The 16720-nt window shown below is 38.6% G+C and overlaps 1 protein-coding gene across 1 annotated transcript in view; it reads left to right on the top strand.

Annotated features, from left to right (window-relative positions):
* LOC150079090 (sodium/hydrogen exchanger 8-like) overlaps positions 1–16720 on the top strand; it is a 167636-nt gene that overhangs the window by 118794 nt on the left and 32122 nt on the right. Inside the window, exon 13 of the mRNA XM_090382203.1 lies at positions 1300–1442. Coding sequence (XP_090238329.1) covers positions 1300–1442 — 143 coding nt within the window. The remainder of the gene's footprint in view (positions 1–1299; positions 1443–16720) is intronic.

Below are 16720 nucleotides of genomic sequence, written 5' to 3'. Positions count from 1 at the left end.
TTCTAAAACACATTTCTGGAGGTCACTACCATAAAACAATAAAAGCAACTTGCACTTTCCGGTTTATTGGGCTTTTCTGTTAGTGCAATATATTATAAACAGGTTGTAAACTCGATCTTATTGCATTTGCAATAATACCAATAACTGGAATTTTGTGGGTTTTTATGTTACGGTAATATGGTGAAATGAGTTCCCATTCACTGAAATCTTCAATCTTATAAAATACATAAATAAATTTTCAGAATCTTCTCTTCATTCCTATTTATTTATTTATTGCAATGGTGAAGGGAAAGGGACCAATGGAAAGTGGTGGCAGTGCTAGGAAACGAAACAAAATTGATTTAGAAAGAAGATGATTAATTAACAAGTACGAAGTTGGAAAAAGTTTGTCATCTATTGCAACGAATTAGGTCTCGCTGCTGCAACAGTGAATACTATTTTAAGGAACAGTGTGCGTATAAAATAACATGTTAAAGGATCAACACATTTAAGATCAACAATGATCAAAACAGTGTTCAGGTGCTATATCGAAGATGGAAAAGCTATTAATAATATTGATGGAAAATCAGATTCAGAAGCAAGTGCCCCTGAGACCAATGGCCATTCAAGCAAAAGCAAGAAGTATTTATGAAGATATTAAGGACAAGTATGACAAACCCCAAGCCAAGTTCGTGGCAAACAATGGGTGGCTTATTAGGTTTAAGCATCGTGCTGGTTTCCAAAACATTAAAGTATATGGTGAAGTCGCCAATGCCGATTCTGCAGCTGCAGAGAAATTTTATGATGTGTTGGAAAAAACCCCTTCTAAATCCCCACAGTCCTCAACTTCCAAGCGGCATACTTAGCTAGAGATGTTGATTCTGGCAACAATGCTCGAAAGGTAAAACTTGCTGATGCCTGTCTCCTGTCTCTTTTTGTAATTTTATAATTTTGAAATTTTTGTAATTTTGTACACTTTTGTTATTTTTTCTGTGCATGAGATAAAAAAATTGAATAAATAATTCTATTTACATGTTCGTTGAACATTTTTTTTTTTGCTTCAATCAAATTTGCGAGTGCTGCATAAGCATTTAGGGAAATTCCGACTTATGTAGAGTTTTGTGGAACGCAACCTTTACGTAAGCCGGGGAGTGGCTGTATATACTTGTGTAACATAATTGAAATAAAACTTCTGTAATTACTGATATTTCTGTCCTTCAATAGAAAACCAGTTTAATTTCAGTATGCAATACTTGTGTTTCCCTTACTTGCATTGTACACATCAGATTTTATATGAAATTTTTTTTTATGAATTTGTAGGATTGAGAGGTGCAGTATCATATGCATTGGCCCTCCATTTAGAATTTGAAGATGAAAAACACCATATCATTGTTACTACTACTCTTATTATTGTTTTGTGTACAATTTTGGTGCTTGGTGGTTCAACAATGCCATTGATGAAGGTATGGAAAAATCATCTACACTGCTCAAGTACTTATTAGAGATATAATATTAGTGAAAGTAGAATGTTGTGAATGCAAAGTTAATGGGACCCGAATTTTCAGGTTTTGTAATAGTCTGTCAGAAATGTCATAACTTGAAGATTTAACTGTTTACTGCTATAAAGGGGAGGGCATTTATATCAGTGTGCAATTAAATTTACTCTGTGTATAATTATTAACTGTGTTGGCAACATGATGTAAGAAAGCAAATCTTAATACATCAGCGAAAAAAAAAAACAAAAAGACTTTCATTTTCTTATTCCTCTTCCAATGATATAGACCTTCTTTAAAATTTAATTAAACTACCCACCTCCACAATGTTAGTTGTAAGTTTATTCCAACAATTGATGGCGCCTCCGTAGCCAGGTGGGAAGGAGCAGCAGTGCGTAGCACACGCTTCTTGATTAGACTGGGGTTCGAGCCCGTCACCACCAAATACGGAGGATGCAGAAAGGTCAGGGAATGACCACTGTATAATCTCAGAGCAATATGGCCTTAGTTGCTAATGCTCTTAAAAAAAAAAAAAAAAAAAAACCAACAATTGATTACTTTTTTGCATGAATTTATTATGCAGCTATCCTTTTCTGATTTTAATTTATGTTCCATTCCCTTCCATTATATCTGAGAAAGAATAAAGATACCATTGGCATTTAGCTCACTCAACCCTTATACACTTCAGTTAGGTCATCATACAGATGACTAGTTTTTAGAGACTGCCTTCATGTGAGGATTCCAGATGGGTGAGCTGAATTCAAGGATTGGCAGAACAATAGTTTTATAAAGGATAACAGCATATCTGTAGTTTTTGAAATTTTAGGTATTCTGTTTAATAAATCCCAGTGTTTTGAATGCTTTGCTGCTCATTTTAAAGACATGAGCATCAAATTTAGCACTGCTGGACAAGAGAATCCCAAGTCGTTAAGTTGGTCACACCTTTCGATGATTACAGAGTTAATAGTGTACTCCATATTTATTGGTTGTAGAGATCTGCAGGATGAGAAAGAGATTACTTTGCACTTTGAGGGGTTAGCAGACAGGCCATTCAGAGGTAGCCACAGAGAGAATTTATTGAAGCCACATTGAAGCTTTTGAGGATTGGTAATCTCCTTCACTGCTGAGTAGATCTTAAGATCATTTGCATAAAGAACAACTTGAACATTGGAGCTGTAGATGAAAGAAGGAAGATCATTTACGAAAACAGTGAAAAGTAGAGGACCTAGGGGGTGAGCCTTGAGGTACTCCACTTAGTGGTATAAAATGGTCAGAGTTCACTTGATTGATGATAGCACTCAAGGAACGATGCATAATATAGCTCTATAGCCATAAGAGCAAAGGGTAATGAATACCATATAGCTTAAGTTTTTCCAGAAGTTGTTCATGCTGGGCTTTATCAAATGCGTTCAATATATCTGTGTGAACTGCATCAACTTGAAGGTGGTTATCAAGAACTTCAGAGGTATATTGCCAGAAAGGAAGCAAATTTGTGACTACTGACTTGCCACTGCAGAAACCATGTTGATTCTGATCAATGAAAAAGGCCTGAAGAATTCGAAGAGATGTTGTGTACTGCTGTGTCGATGAGTTTAGCCAGTCTGTTTTGCAAAGATATGGGCCTGTAATCAGTTACATCATTTTTATCACCTTTTTTGAAAATTGGAACTATATTGACTTGCTTAAAGTGCTTAGGATACTTCTCCAGCCTGAGAGACAAGTTGAAGATCCTAAGTATGAGGGATTTTAAGGTAGTGACAGTCTTTTCCCAAAATAAGCCAGGAATGTCATCTGGACCTCTAGTATAGTTATTTTTCATGCTGACTTTAAATCTTCATCTGTGATAAAGAGGTTGATGAGGATATCATTTTTAACAGGTGTGAAGTCAGGAATTGAGGCAGGTTTCAATGTATCATTTGTTTGAATTCTGGAAAAATGTTTGAAAAACTCTTGAGTAATACTGAATTCATCAGATAAGAGAATTCCATCTGAGTTATGGAGTTGTAACTTTCTACTGGTTATATTCTTGTGCTTCATGAGATTGATCATGGTGTGCAAACTGTAAAGGATATCTCCCTCTCAGTTCTTCCAAAAAAGGAATCACCCCATGTAAATTAAAAAAAATAAAAAATAAAAAGAAAAAAAAGAGAATAGCATTCCATCATGCACAACCAAATGGAACTTGTTGAAAAGAACAACTAAGAAGAAGAATCAGTCTTAGGGATTTTCACAGAATGTGAAATGATACTGGGAAACCTCTTTTTTTACCCTAAAAAAGGCAAATTTAAAACAGAACAGCATACAATGGCAATTTTCAGGAAACAGTTTAAAGCAACACTAAAAAGTAATAGACACATTTCTCCTTTTGTTAATTACTCCACTGTAATTACTCCACTCCAGTGTAACTGTAAATATTTTTGCAGCATTAGCATTAGTTGAGGCATATGATGCTAGAAAGCAAGCTTATAGAGCATCAGCCAAAAAAAAAAAAAAACCTTCCCATTTCACCCATCCAGTCACTCATCACTCCAAATGTTTGTCTAGTTCAGCCTTAAATTTATTTAAGCTATCAACTTCCACAACAACAGATAGAAGTCCGTTCCAGCAATCAACTACCTGCTCTCTAAAGGCAAACTTCCACACGTTTTCTAAACTGTCTTTCCTCAATTTGAATCTATGATCTCTCAGGTTTGTAATCTAAGCAACAGATGAATCCCATCAGCACTGAGCCTGTTCAAACCATTCAAGGCCTTGTACACCTCAGTAAGATCACTTTGCAGGTGCCTAATCTCCAGATGCTGAAACTGACAGAATTTATTAGTAGTAATAGTAATAGAGGCATGTGATGCAAGAAAGCAAGCATATGAGCTTATGTAGCATCAGCCAAAAAATAAATAAATAAAAAAAATAATAAAAAATTCACACAACCATTCCCTCTAAAAGTTTGTCCATTGCTCCTTGAATTTATTTAAGCTATCAACTTCCACAACGACAGATGGAAGTTTGTTTCAGTAATTAACCACCCACTGACTAAAGGCACACTTCTGCACATCTATTCCATAACTGTCTTTCCTCAATTTGAATTTATGCCCCCTTAGGTTCGTAATCTGAGCAAGTGGAAGAATCCCATCAGAATTCAGTGTGCTCAACCATTCAAGGCCTTATACACCTCAATCAGATCACCTCGCAGGTGCCTAGTCTCCAGCCGCTGCAATTTGCAGAACTTAAGCTTTTCTTGGTAAGAGGACCCCCCTTCATTCCCCTCACCAGTCTTGTTGCCCTTCTCTGTACATGCTCAAGCAAATCTACATCCTTCCTAAAATGAGGCCTCCAAACCTGTACACTGTACTCAAGGCGTGGCCTGATCATTGCTTTATACAAAGGGATAATCACCTCCTTTTCCCTGCTAGCAAAATTCCTGTATATCATCGACAAAACCCCATGACCTGCTCTTGCAGCCTGTCTGCATTATTCAAAAACTTCATATCTGACTGCACAATTACTCTGTCTTTTTCATTTTCTACCACCCTAAATGTAGTACCACACAGTTGGTATGTTCCTCTAGGGTTACTTCTACCCAATGCTTTTTTCATGACAGTACGCAACGGTACGGCGTACCAGCACCTTTATTAACAGTGACGTGTGAAATTTGGATGCAATGCACTTTGAAATTTGTAATATTCTGTAAATTTTTTCACATGTTTATCTACTATTCAAATAAGCTTAAAATTATTTAATTAAATTTACATTTTTCACTGTCTATTGTTAACATATTTTCTATATAAAACTGTATAACCATTTTCATAATTCTAAATTACTCAGTCGGACCTCTGTTTAATTATTTTGAATTCCCCTTGGAAGTTATATTTAAAATAGTTTCCATTGAGTGAGAAAATTTTCATATAGCAAACGGATTAGGAGAGAATTAACTCGGTACGCCCTGTTCGCATTTCTGGCCTTCAGGCAATTAGTGCTGCTGCGCGAATTAAGAGGGCTGATGGGATTACCATTCTACAACTAGTGGTACCTGGTAAAAACTATCCGACCACCCATCCCACATGTGAAGTCGCTCTGGTCTGCAATGAACTGATCAAGGTGTATTCCCAATGGGCTCTGGTCCACCTTCTACTGCAGTGGTGTCCAAACATTTCCCGTAAAGGGCCATATTCAAAAAAATTCAAAGTTAGATTTCTTTAGTATGTTACATTTTCCATATCTTGTTGTATGTAAAAGTGAAATTGAAAATATTCAAAAATTTTATTAAGTACAATACATTTACATATATTACACAATTACATTTACTGAAGAAAACATTTAATGAGATTTTTTTTGATAATTAACAAAATTTAAAATGCTGTTTTAGTTCACTTTCCAGGCAGGCCGTGGTTGGACACCTTTGTGAATCAACCATGAGCGTTCGAGAATTAGAAAAGTGATTTTCTTTTACCCCGACAAATAATCTATTGTTTTGCGGAAGTGTGTTATCCACATTTTTCTGTAAATTTTCCCTATCTCTTTTTACGTGGTCACAGTACCTGAATATCCAAATGACACTGACATTTTGGACAGTTTCAAAAATAAAATTCAAATTTAAGAACTAGTGACAATACCAATGACAAGAGAAGGAAAATGAGGGCAACAAAGGTATTAAACCTTCTAAGCATGAATTGTTGGCATTTGGTGAAAATGAAGTTGGAAAATTGTCAGTTAGGTTACAGTTAAATGCAATTCGTGGATTTCGGGGGTACCTAGTTGAAAAGATGGTTTCGAAAGAATTGAAGCATTTGATGGACGCTCTGAGTACGATACCAATTTCATCGACTAAATGTTAATGGGGGTATTCACAAATGAATCTGATTGTCAGCCCAACCAGAGCTTCGTTGATGACAAAAACAGTTTCTTCACTACTGTTCCTTAAAATTGTATGCCCACCGCTGATCCACTTTGATCCAGCAAAATATGTTGATTCGTGGCTGCTTCGGAAACGTCATTCAGCAACCGACACACACAAAGAGGAAGAAAAGAAGTCCTCCTTTGTTGAAAATTTAATTAAAATTTGGAATATTCTACAAAAACTTTATTATAAAATTATTTTTACTTATGTTATTTATTTTTACTTATTATATTTAGGGGCCATAGTCTAAAGACGGACCCTTAAAATGTCACTCGGTTGTCTGCCTGTCCATCCGTCTGTCACAGCATTGTATCTCTGGAACCACTCAACCTATTGGCTAGAAATTTTGCATGGGTTTACACATCAAGTGGGCCAACATAACGCCATATTGATCATTGTTGATAAAAATTTGTCTGAGAAATGGGGGGATTAAATATGGGGGGATAAAAATGTTGTCGACAACCTATAGCTACACCGTTGGAAAGAGTTGGAAAGAGCTCAACTCTTTCAAAAGAGCTCAATAATTTTAAAATTAAAAATGGCGGTGCCAGACAGGAAAATATGAGTAATTTTCGTGTCCCCCTCTCTATTTCCATCGCTAATGGAGCTAAAAATTTAAAAATCACATTAGCTATGTGTTATTCAATGCTTATCAAGGGAAAACTACTCCGATTGAAATCTATCATTTATAATTAAATGATAAATTATAAATTATATATGTGTTAAAATTAAAAAAATAATTTTTATTGCACTTCAATAGCATGCTTCTTTGTACTAAGTAACTCTCCTTTTGGTGACAAAAAGCTTGCTAAATAGTTGGTTAATAATTCTGTAAAGGTAATTTATAAATTTTGCAACGAGAAGTATTTTTTAACAATTTTCAAAGCTGGAGTTGTCCTGGCAAGGAGATACTCAGAGAGCCAGTGTTGAGGCAGTGGTGGTGGAGAGGCGCCTGTGCGGAGTCTTGCACAGCCCTCACTTGCCAGTCGCTTCTCCTCCAAGACTTTAATTGCTTCTCCAGGAAGAAGTCGGAGTCGCTTCTCCCACCCTTGGCATTCACAACAACAACTGGAAAGACTCAAATAGACAATGTTTTCGTTATTTCCTAAGTTTTAGGTCAAGCCGGGGTACTAGAAACTTTTTTCAGTTACCATAAAGCTCTCTTTGAGATTCTACACTAACGACCATTCGTGTCATCCTTAGCACCCAGCACTCAGTAGTTGACCGATTTATTTATTTTATTCACATTTTACTTATTTTTCTATATATACTTGCATAATTAATTTATACTTAATAAACTGTGTTATTATACTAAATTTGTTGTTCTTATTCCAAAAGCATTACTACGAAAGTAATATCAGGAAAAAAAAATTTTAGAGTACTTTTCATATCCTTTTAATTTTCAATTTTTCCTGATAGCAAAGAATGAGTACCGGCACCTATATTTTTATAAAAAAAAATGCACTGCTTCTACCATATATGCAGTACTTTGCATTTGTCAATGTTAAACTTCAGTTGCCACTTCTCAGCCCATCTGCCAAAATTTTCTAGATCCTGTTGCAGTAGCACACTGCCATTACTGTCATTAACAACCCTGCCAACCTTTACCAACCAAATATACAAAATAACAGTGGACCCAACACCAAACCCTGTGTGGCTACACTAATAACATTAGTCAACGAAGAGCAGCATCCATTGATTACCACCCTCTGTCTTCTCCCACTCAACCACCCTTTTATCCAGTGTAGCAACTTACCGGAGACGCGAGTAGGTTTTTCACTGTGCGGTCGCATGTTTTCAGGCTCCTGTTCAATGAATAGTTTAAAGGACTATGCTTAACATCTTGTCGAGTTTCTGATATCCAGCGAATCAGTTTTTGGTGTGCTTTTTCCTGAGGCAAGTTGTACCCACTAAATGATCAGGTAAACAACTTTATTCTCAATTTAAAAACTTGAATACATATCTTATTTTGTTCGGCCAAGCATATAGCCGGCGGAATGCTTTCCACCACAAGGTCACGTTGACCAGCATTTTACAGATCGCCTAAATTAGGTCAACCGGCAGGTGGTCTGTATACTTTGTCTCACTGCAGCGGACATCGGCTACCCTCTGGGGCACTTAAAAAGGGAAAGTCGTGTTAACGCTAAATATAACTGAACACAAACACTCCTCACATAGTAGGAAGTGCTTTTATTGCCTAGCAGTTGAACTCTTTAAAAATAAGGAACTTGAGAAACTAAATAGAATTTGCAGTAATATTTCTAATAAATAAAAAAAAAAAAATAATAATAATAATAAAAATTGCAGAAGCCTTCTGCCCCAACTGTAGTGCTACTCTAAATATTTGTTCTTTGCCAATTTTCCCTCCTTTTAATAATCATTATGCCTGGTCGCGCAAGCCAACAAACTTGTGATTGCTGCGGAAAAAATATTAGTCTTTTTGATCTGTAATGGCCCCTGCAAAAGAAGACTGGGGGAGTGCTGTTCTGAAAGATCTACGATTCCAAAGATAAGTTCCACGGCTCGATCTAGATACTACTGCAGCCAATGCAAAAGCAGTATTTCAAGTGCTGGAAAAAACAACACAGAGAGAGACAGCACAACAACTGACCAAATCTCTCCCACTCCTGCGGACTTATCTGTCGAGGAGCTACAATTAGGCGAAATCTACTGCCTAGAAAAGGGAATGAGAAGCAGTTGTGAACCCAAGGATTCACAACAATTGACTCGCTCGCATCCGGACGTGACTGAAGAGACCAGCAAAGAGGTAAACAAAGATGCACATAAAGAAACAAACGAAGTGCCAGAACCAGCTGCAAACCCCAACCCCACTCTACCCCCTCTAATTGGAACCCCAGTTGACCAAATTATGGCTATCAGAGGGACGCTTGAGGAGTATGTGGGGAAATCATCGAAAATTACTGCTGCTATCCGCACTGACCTCATTACCATATTCAGCAAGATGGAGACGGTGATTTTAAACCTCTACGTCGAATACGATAAACTGCAAGCGAAATGGGAGGTTCGCCCTCAGAAAGGGGGAAAACAAATGCAACACCGCCCCCCTACCTTTTCGGAGGCGTTGCGAAATGGCGCTAAAGTAGCATCCCATAAACCAGATGAACCCCAAACCAAAACACTAACAAGAAAGACAGAATCACATATAATCCTGATTAAGCCAACAGAAGACGCGCAGTTTGACACAAGTGATGCTGTAAAGGAAACCTTAACCAAAAATCTAAAAGACCAAATGAAGACAATCCAGATCAAAAGTATGCGGAAGACTAGACACCCAGGTGTGGTAATTGAAACCAACTCCAGAGAAGAGGCACAAACAATTTTAAGTAATGATAATATGATTAAGTATGGTTTAAAGGCAGAGGCTCCCAAGAAAAAAGGACCCTCAATTGTCTTATTTGACATACAGCAAGGTGTAACCCCAGAAGAACTCAAAGAGGAAATTTACCACAAAAATCTAAGTCTGCACCTACCTGAGGACACTGTGGAAGAAGACGTTAGCCCAAAATACAGTACTAAATCTAAAACACATTCAAATGTCAATTGGGTAATCCAGCTCTCCACGCGAGCATGGCAAATCTTAGAAACACAGAGTCGCATTTTCATAGGCTGGGGAAGCCATAGGTTTAAGGAGCATATTTCAGTTACGAAATGTTACAAGTGCCTTCGCTTTGGCCACACATCACACACATGCAACCAGCATGATTCAACATGTGGCCACTGTGCCCAGAAAGGGCACAAGTACAGTGACTGCCCAGCAAAAGACCAGCTCCCAGTCTGTGCAAACTGCAAAGCAGTGAAAGCTCCTCATCAACACTCAATCAGGGATGGGAACTGTATGGTATACCTGAAAGCCAAAAGCCAATACCAAATGAGAATCAACTATGGATAGAGGCCCCTCTATAAACTGCCACCATGAAATAAAAATAGTTCAACTGAACGCACAAAGAGCGAGGCTGGTAGCTGACCAACTAAAAGTGAAAATAGAAGAAAACCAAATTGATGTGGCCTTTTTACAGGAACCATATGTTCGCTCAGGTGTGGTCACAGGTTACCCTGCATCCTATAAAATGGTCTACTGTAAAACCGAAACCCCATGGGCAGCAATAATCATCAGAAACCCAGAAATCAGCACGACAAAGATTACACCACTCTGCACTGCAAACAGTGCCTGTGCACAAATCATAACTCAGTTAGGGTCTTTGTTCCTGTTAACAATATATACTCACCCTGGTGAAGACATCACCCCAGCGATCTCAACCATTCAGACGGCTCTTGAGACTCTCCCGGGGGGACGACTACTAATAGCCATGGATGCAAACTGCAGATCTCTGCTCTGGCACAGTCGCACCCCTGACAGATCTGCACAAAGAAATGGTGCAAAACTAGAAGAATTCTTCCTAGCCACAGGCCTCCAAGTAATAAACCGACCAGATCAACTTCCAACTTACAGCGGCCCCCTTTGGGAGAGCACTATAGATGTTACAGCAGCCACCCCAGACATTGCCAACAAACTAGCCAAATGGACTGTACAAGAAGCCTGGACCACGTCGGACCACAGAGCGATATCATTTTCTCTGGTTCGCTCTGTGGAATGGACCCCTCCGATCCCACGAGATGTGATACGCTACAATTCAAAAAAGGCAGACTGGCAACGTTTTCGGACTGAGCTAACAAGAAGACTCCCTGAAGACACTCCACTCCCTGAAGCACTCCCTTCAGACGATTGTGTACAGATTATTACCACTGCCATAAGATCTGCATGTGATCTCTCCATCCCACGCAGAAGGCCCTACCGATATGCAGTTCCCTGGTGGAATCCCCAACTACAGGATCTCAGAAGAGTCCACCATGCAAGAAAAATGTTCCAGCAGGCTCGATCAAGGCTACCTCCCCATGAGGTAGATGCCGCCAGGGAGGCTTATCGCATTGTCAGAAATGAATACACAAAGCTAATTCGTAAAAGTAAAAAGCAAACGTGGCAAACCCTGGTATCCACTTCTGGAAATAAGGACCCCTGGGGCATAGTTTTCAAGATCGTAAGAAAGCTGCCGCGAGGAGAGGTACTCGATACGACACTAAAGATGGATGGCTCCTCTACTTACACCTGGAAGGATAGCATTAACAATATTCTAGACACCATTTATCCCATTGAAGCTGCAGCTATGACTCAACAACAACAAGAAATAGTAGATGAAAATCACAACTATCATCCTGCCTCTGTGGAATCCCCCTTCACTAACATTGAGATGGACTTGGCAATAAACAAAGTGAAAGTAGGAAAAACACCTGGTGCTGATCTGCTGGAAGTGGATGTGGTTAAAAAATTTGCAGAATGCTATACTGTTACTCTCCTAAGCCTTCTAAATAGGTGCCTGACAGAAGGCACATTTCCAACATCCTGGAAAACGGCAACCTTGAAATTTATATTGAAAAATCCCGACAAGCCACCACAAATTCCAACCTCCTACCGCCCGATTGCCTTGCTCTGTAATGGCCAAGCTACAAGAACGCCTGCTCCTATTTCGCTTAACCGCCAGATATGAAGAACAAAAACTTCCAAGTGACAAGCAATTTGGATTCAAAGCAGGTAGCAGCACAGAAGATGCCATTAACAGTTTAATCACTCAAGCAACTCACACAGCCTTTAAGTACTCCCTTGCAATCATGGTAGACTTCGCTGGGGCCTTTGATCGACTATGGTGGCCCAGTGTTCTTCGGAGGCTTCGGCAATCAAATGTTTCCAACAACCTATACAACAGTTTAAGGTCATATTTAACTGGTAGAAAAGTCCAAGTTACCAACAGATTCCAGACAGTGACTAGGTACATCGATCGAGGCTGTCCGCAGGGCTCTGTGCTTGGCCCTTTCCTCTGGTCTATTGTTCTGGATGAGTTCCTGGGCATGGACCTGGGAGGTGTTGAGCCCTTGGCCTTCGCGGATGATCTTGTCCTTTTGGTATGTGCTAACACCAGGACGAACTTAGAGAAAATGGCAAATGGAGCACTGGTAAAACTTCAGAACTGGGCAGCCCTGCACAACCTTACCATTTCAGGAGAGAAAACAAAGTCCATACTCCTTAAAGGCAGACTACAAATCACAAGACCACCTACAATAAAATTAAACTTTATGCCCATACGGCTGCACGCTGAAGTCAAGCTCCTAGGTATCTTCTTAGACTCGGGGCTTACCTTCCACCACCACCTAAAGTATCTAGCCAACAAAATTCAAAGGTACAGTGCTATGATAAGGCGGGTCAGCAGGGCAGACTGGGGGCTGAAGCACAAAGCTCTTACTCTGATATACCCAGCGGCATACGTGCCAATTGTCTGTTATGGTGCCTCCATCTGGTACCGAAAAGCCATCCTAGCAAGAAATAAACGTAAGCTGGATTCAATCCAGAGGTTCATGCTCCTTTCAATTTGCAGGGCATGCCGCACCGTCAGCACCCCTGCTCTGCAGGTATTAATTGGATGTCAGCCACTATACTTAGAAGTGGTTAAAAGAGGGCTTTTTTATCACTTAAGGAAGGGAGTTCCAACCCAACTGCCAAATTTTCAACTTGACACCACAAACGGCACCAGGCAGGAAAGACAACGGATAACCAAACATCTACAAGAGATATGGCAACATGACTGGGACACTACAACAAAAGGGGCCATCACAAAACGATTCCTTCCATCCATAAGTTCAACTCACCCAGAACCTCCACCCTGGTTTTCGCCTGGCCTCCATGTGACCTTTATCATCACCGGCCATGGATCCTTCCAACAAAAACTGACCGCCATGGGAATCGAGAATGACCCACGTTGCCACTGCGGCGAAGAGGAGTCCTGGGGGCACCTCATGTATGAGTGCCCCAGCTACGACAACATTAGGCTTAAATTCCTCACCACAATACAGAGAAACCCTCGCAATCAAGAATCCACTCTGCTACTTGAGGAAGATACCTATAAGGCATTAACCACCTACGCACAAGAAACATTTGCACTTAGGCGAGCTAAGATTGCAGAACTCAGAGCCCAACAACTAAACCGGACCGGCGTGGGATAACTCTCCATTCCCCCGGAAAAACGCAGACATAATTATGCAAACCCTAATAGGGTAGGATCCACTGCAGGCACCATCCAAGGTGCGGGATGCTGGCACTCCTCGGAGTGCGGGATTTAAAAGTCATCGCAAACCCGAAATGGGTAGAATATACTGCTGGCATCGATCTAGGTGCGGGATTGCTGGCACTGACCTCAGTGCGGGATCTACAGGCACTATGCCATTGACAATTACACAGGGGCACCTGTCCCCTGTGACTTTTAAACCCACACTCTTTCCTATACTTCGCCTAAATTAGGGTGGATTTATTCTCCCCTGTCAACCCACCCAAATTCATTCTCCCTTAAATCCTCTCTTTTTCTATGCTCCTATCTCTCTCTTCCCTTTTTTTTTTTTTTTAATCTGTTACTTTATTTTATTTAATTTTATAATTAATTTATTTTTATTTATTTTTTTTATTTAATTATTTTATTTTATTATTATTTTTATTTTTTATTTCTTTTATTTATTTATTTATTTATTTATTTATTATTATTTTTTTTTATTTTTATTTTTTTTATTTTTTGGCTCCGTCAGGAAGCTCAGGCAACCCTGGCGGAGGCCAGCCAGAGTATAATGGGCAGCCTGGCTCACCTCCCAGTGGTGGTGGCGGGCAACGTGGGGTTCCCTTAGGGGCCTTGCGGCTAAGCAGCCAGAGACAGAACAACAGAACACAGCACAACTCTGTCACAAACCAGACACCACACTTTTTCTGGCTTTTACAGAGATTCTGTAAATTCTTCACAAAGTACCATGGCGCAGATGTGGGAAACCACCGGTGGCGCCTTCCACAAAACACTATGCCACTATGTAGCAACTTACCCTTAATACCATTCTTCTCCAATTTGTACAGTAGTCTTCCATGTGCAACAGTGTCAAAAGCTTTCCTGAAATCCAAGTATATGATATCAAAATTATTTTTAGCATTCAGTTCCTTTGTGACCACATCATTGTATCCAATCAAATTAGTCAGACGAGACCTCCCTTTAACAAACCCATACCATGATGGGTTTGTTAGAGGGAGGAATTTCTTCCTCCCTAATGTGTAGTCTCTGAGCAAGAGGAAGAATGTCATCAGCATTCAGCTTGGTTAGTCTATTCAAATCCTTTAACACCTCAATCAGATCACCTTGCAGGTGCCTGGTCTCCAGATGTTGCAAATTGCAGAACTGAAGTCTTTCTTGGTAAAACTACCCTTTTGCTCTCCCACCAATTGTATTGTCCTCTGCACTTGTTCTAGCAAATCTACATCCTTCCTAAGATGAGGCTTCCAGACCTATGTGCAGTATTCAAGAATTTCCTAACCATTCATTACCTTGGTATAATAAGATAACCACTTCCTTATTTCTGCTAGCAAAGTTCCTGATTTTGTTAGCAGAAATAAATGTATCACTGACAAAACCTCACGAGATGTCCTGGCAAACTGTCTGCGCTGCTCGGAATTTCTTATTCGTTTTCAGTTTCCACTACCCGTGTGTAGTACAACACAGTTGGTCTGTTAATGTGTGTTTACTGCTACCCATATGCAACACCTTGCATTTGTCAATGTTAAACTTTATTTCATTTTATTTAATATTTTTCTTATTTCTTTTATTTTATTTCATTTTATTTAATATTTTTCTTATTTCTTTTATTTTATTTCATATTATATTATTCCTATCTGTAATGAATTATTATTAATTGAAATTTACTTTATACATGCAGATTTATATTTATGATCAGTGAAAAAACACTGTACATAAATACAAATTAAAGTTTTTTTCTATTTATCATTCCAGAAGTCTTAAATGAAGTTTTTGCTATGCTCATCTGTCATATGAGAATTGGATTACTTAAATAAAACTTTAGAAATAATTAGTGAAATATTTCAAATGGAAACTTGAACAATATATACAGGGCATTTCAAAATTATGTACAGTATACACACTTTAAAAATTTATATATAATGAACAATATATACAAATGTAAATTTTTTTTGATACTTTGAAGACAAAAATCATTAATTTTTTTTACAACGATAAAACTTTACTTTAATTCAAATTGCCCTCCATCAGCATTAATGCATGAATGGCATCTGTCTTCAACAGATACCATTCATGCATTAATGAAATACATACTGAAATGCACAAATCAGGTGAAATGTTTTCTGCTTCTTGTTGAATTTTCATCCACAATTTCTCCAATGTTTGCAGTTTGTGACTGTAAATCCGATTTTTCAAGTATCCTCAAGTGAAAAAATCTAAAGGGGTGACATCTGGCGACCTTGGAGGATATTCAAAAGCACTCCTTTGGAATCTATCCATTGATCATGAAATTCGTTGTCAAGATAATCGCACACAGTTGGTTGATAATGTGGAGGTGCACCACCTTGTTGAAAATATACTAATGTACAGGCACTCCCCAGCTTATGTAATACTCTACTTATGGAAATTCGACTTTATGTAAGTTTTTTCCACTCAGTGCAAACTTAAACAAAATCATGGAAACGTATTTTGTAACCCATAGGAATAAATGTTCGTAGATCTCTTTTACTGTGTCTTCATCATTGTTTGATGTAGGCATGTAAACTTGTATTATTGCAATATCAACTGGAGCTGCTGCAAGATGGGTCAGAACTTCTGAGAAAAACAAAATCAAATGATGATATAATTATAATGGGAGACTGGAATGCAGTTGTGGGAGACAAAAGAGAAGGAAATATTGTTGGAGATTTCGGGCTATTAGCAAGAAATTTGAGGGGACAATGACTAATTGATTTTTGTAGTCAAGAAAGATTTGTAGTAGCCAACACTTGGTTTCAGGCACCACTACAACATAGGTATATGTGGAAAAATCCTGGAGATTCTCGTAAATATCAGTTAGACTACATTCTGGTGAAACAAAGACACCGCAATCAGGTAAAAAAAGCCATGTCTTTTTCAGGAGCAGATGTGGACAGTGACCATTCAATGGTGAAAATGATAACAGAACTAAAGCTAAAGAAAATTAATGGAAAGAAAATAAATAATAAATGGAACCTAGAAAAACTAAAGAATGAAGAAATAAGAATACTGTTCCAGAATACTACAAACAGCTATAATGAGGTAAATAAGGAAAGTATGATAAGCAATATTGACCAGATGTGGAATAACATTCAAGAAACTATAAACAAAGCAGCTCATAAATTTCTGGGAAATGGAAACAAGGCAAAAAGAAAACCATGGATAACAGAAGGCATCCTTCAAATGATAGATCAAAGAAGAATCTT

This window comes from Mastigoproctus giganteus, chromosome 10 (assembly GCF_048544385.1).
Source record: "Mastigoproctus giganteus isolate SK-2022 chromosome 10, ASM4854438v1, whole genome shotgun sequence".
Classification (NCBI taxonomy): Eukaryota; Metazoa; Arthropoda; class Arachnida; order Uropygi; family Thelyphonidae; genus Mastigoproctus; species Mastigoproctus giganteus.
Note: the sequence above shows the minus strand (reverse complement) of the source record. Positions and strands in the feature narration are given on the sequence as shown.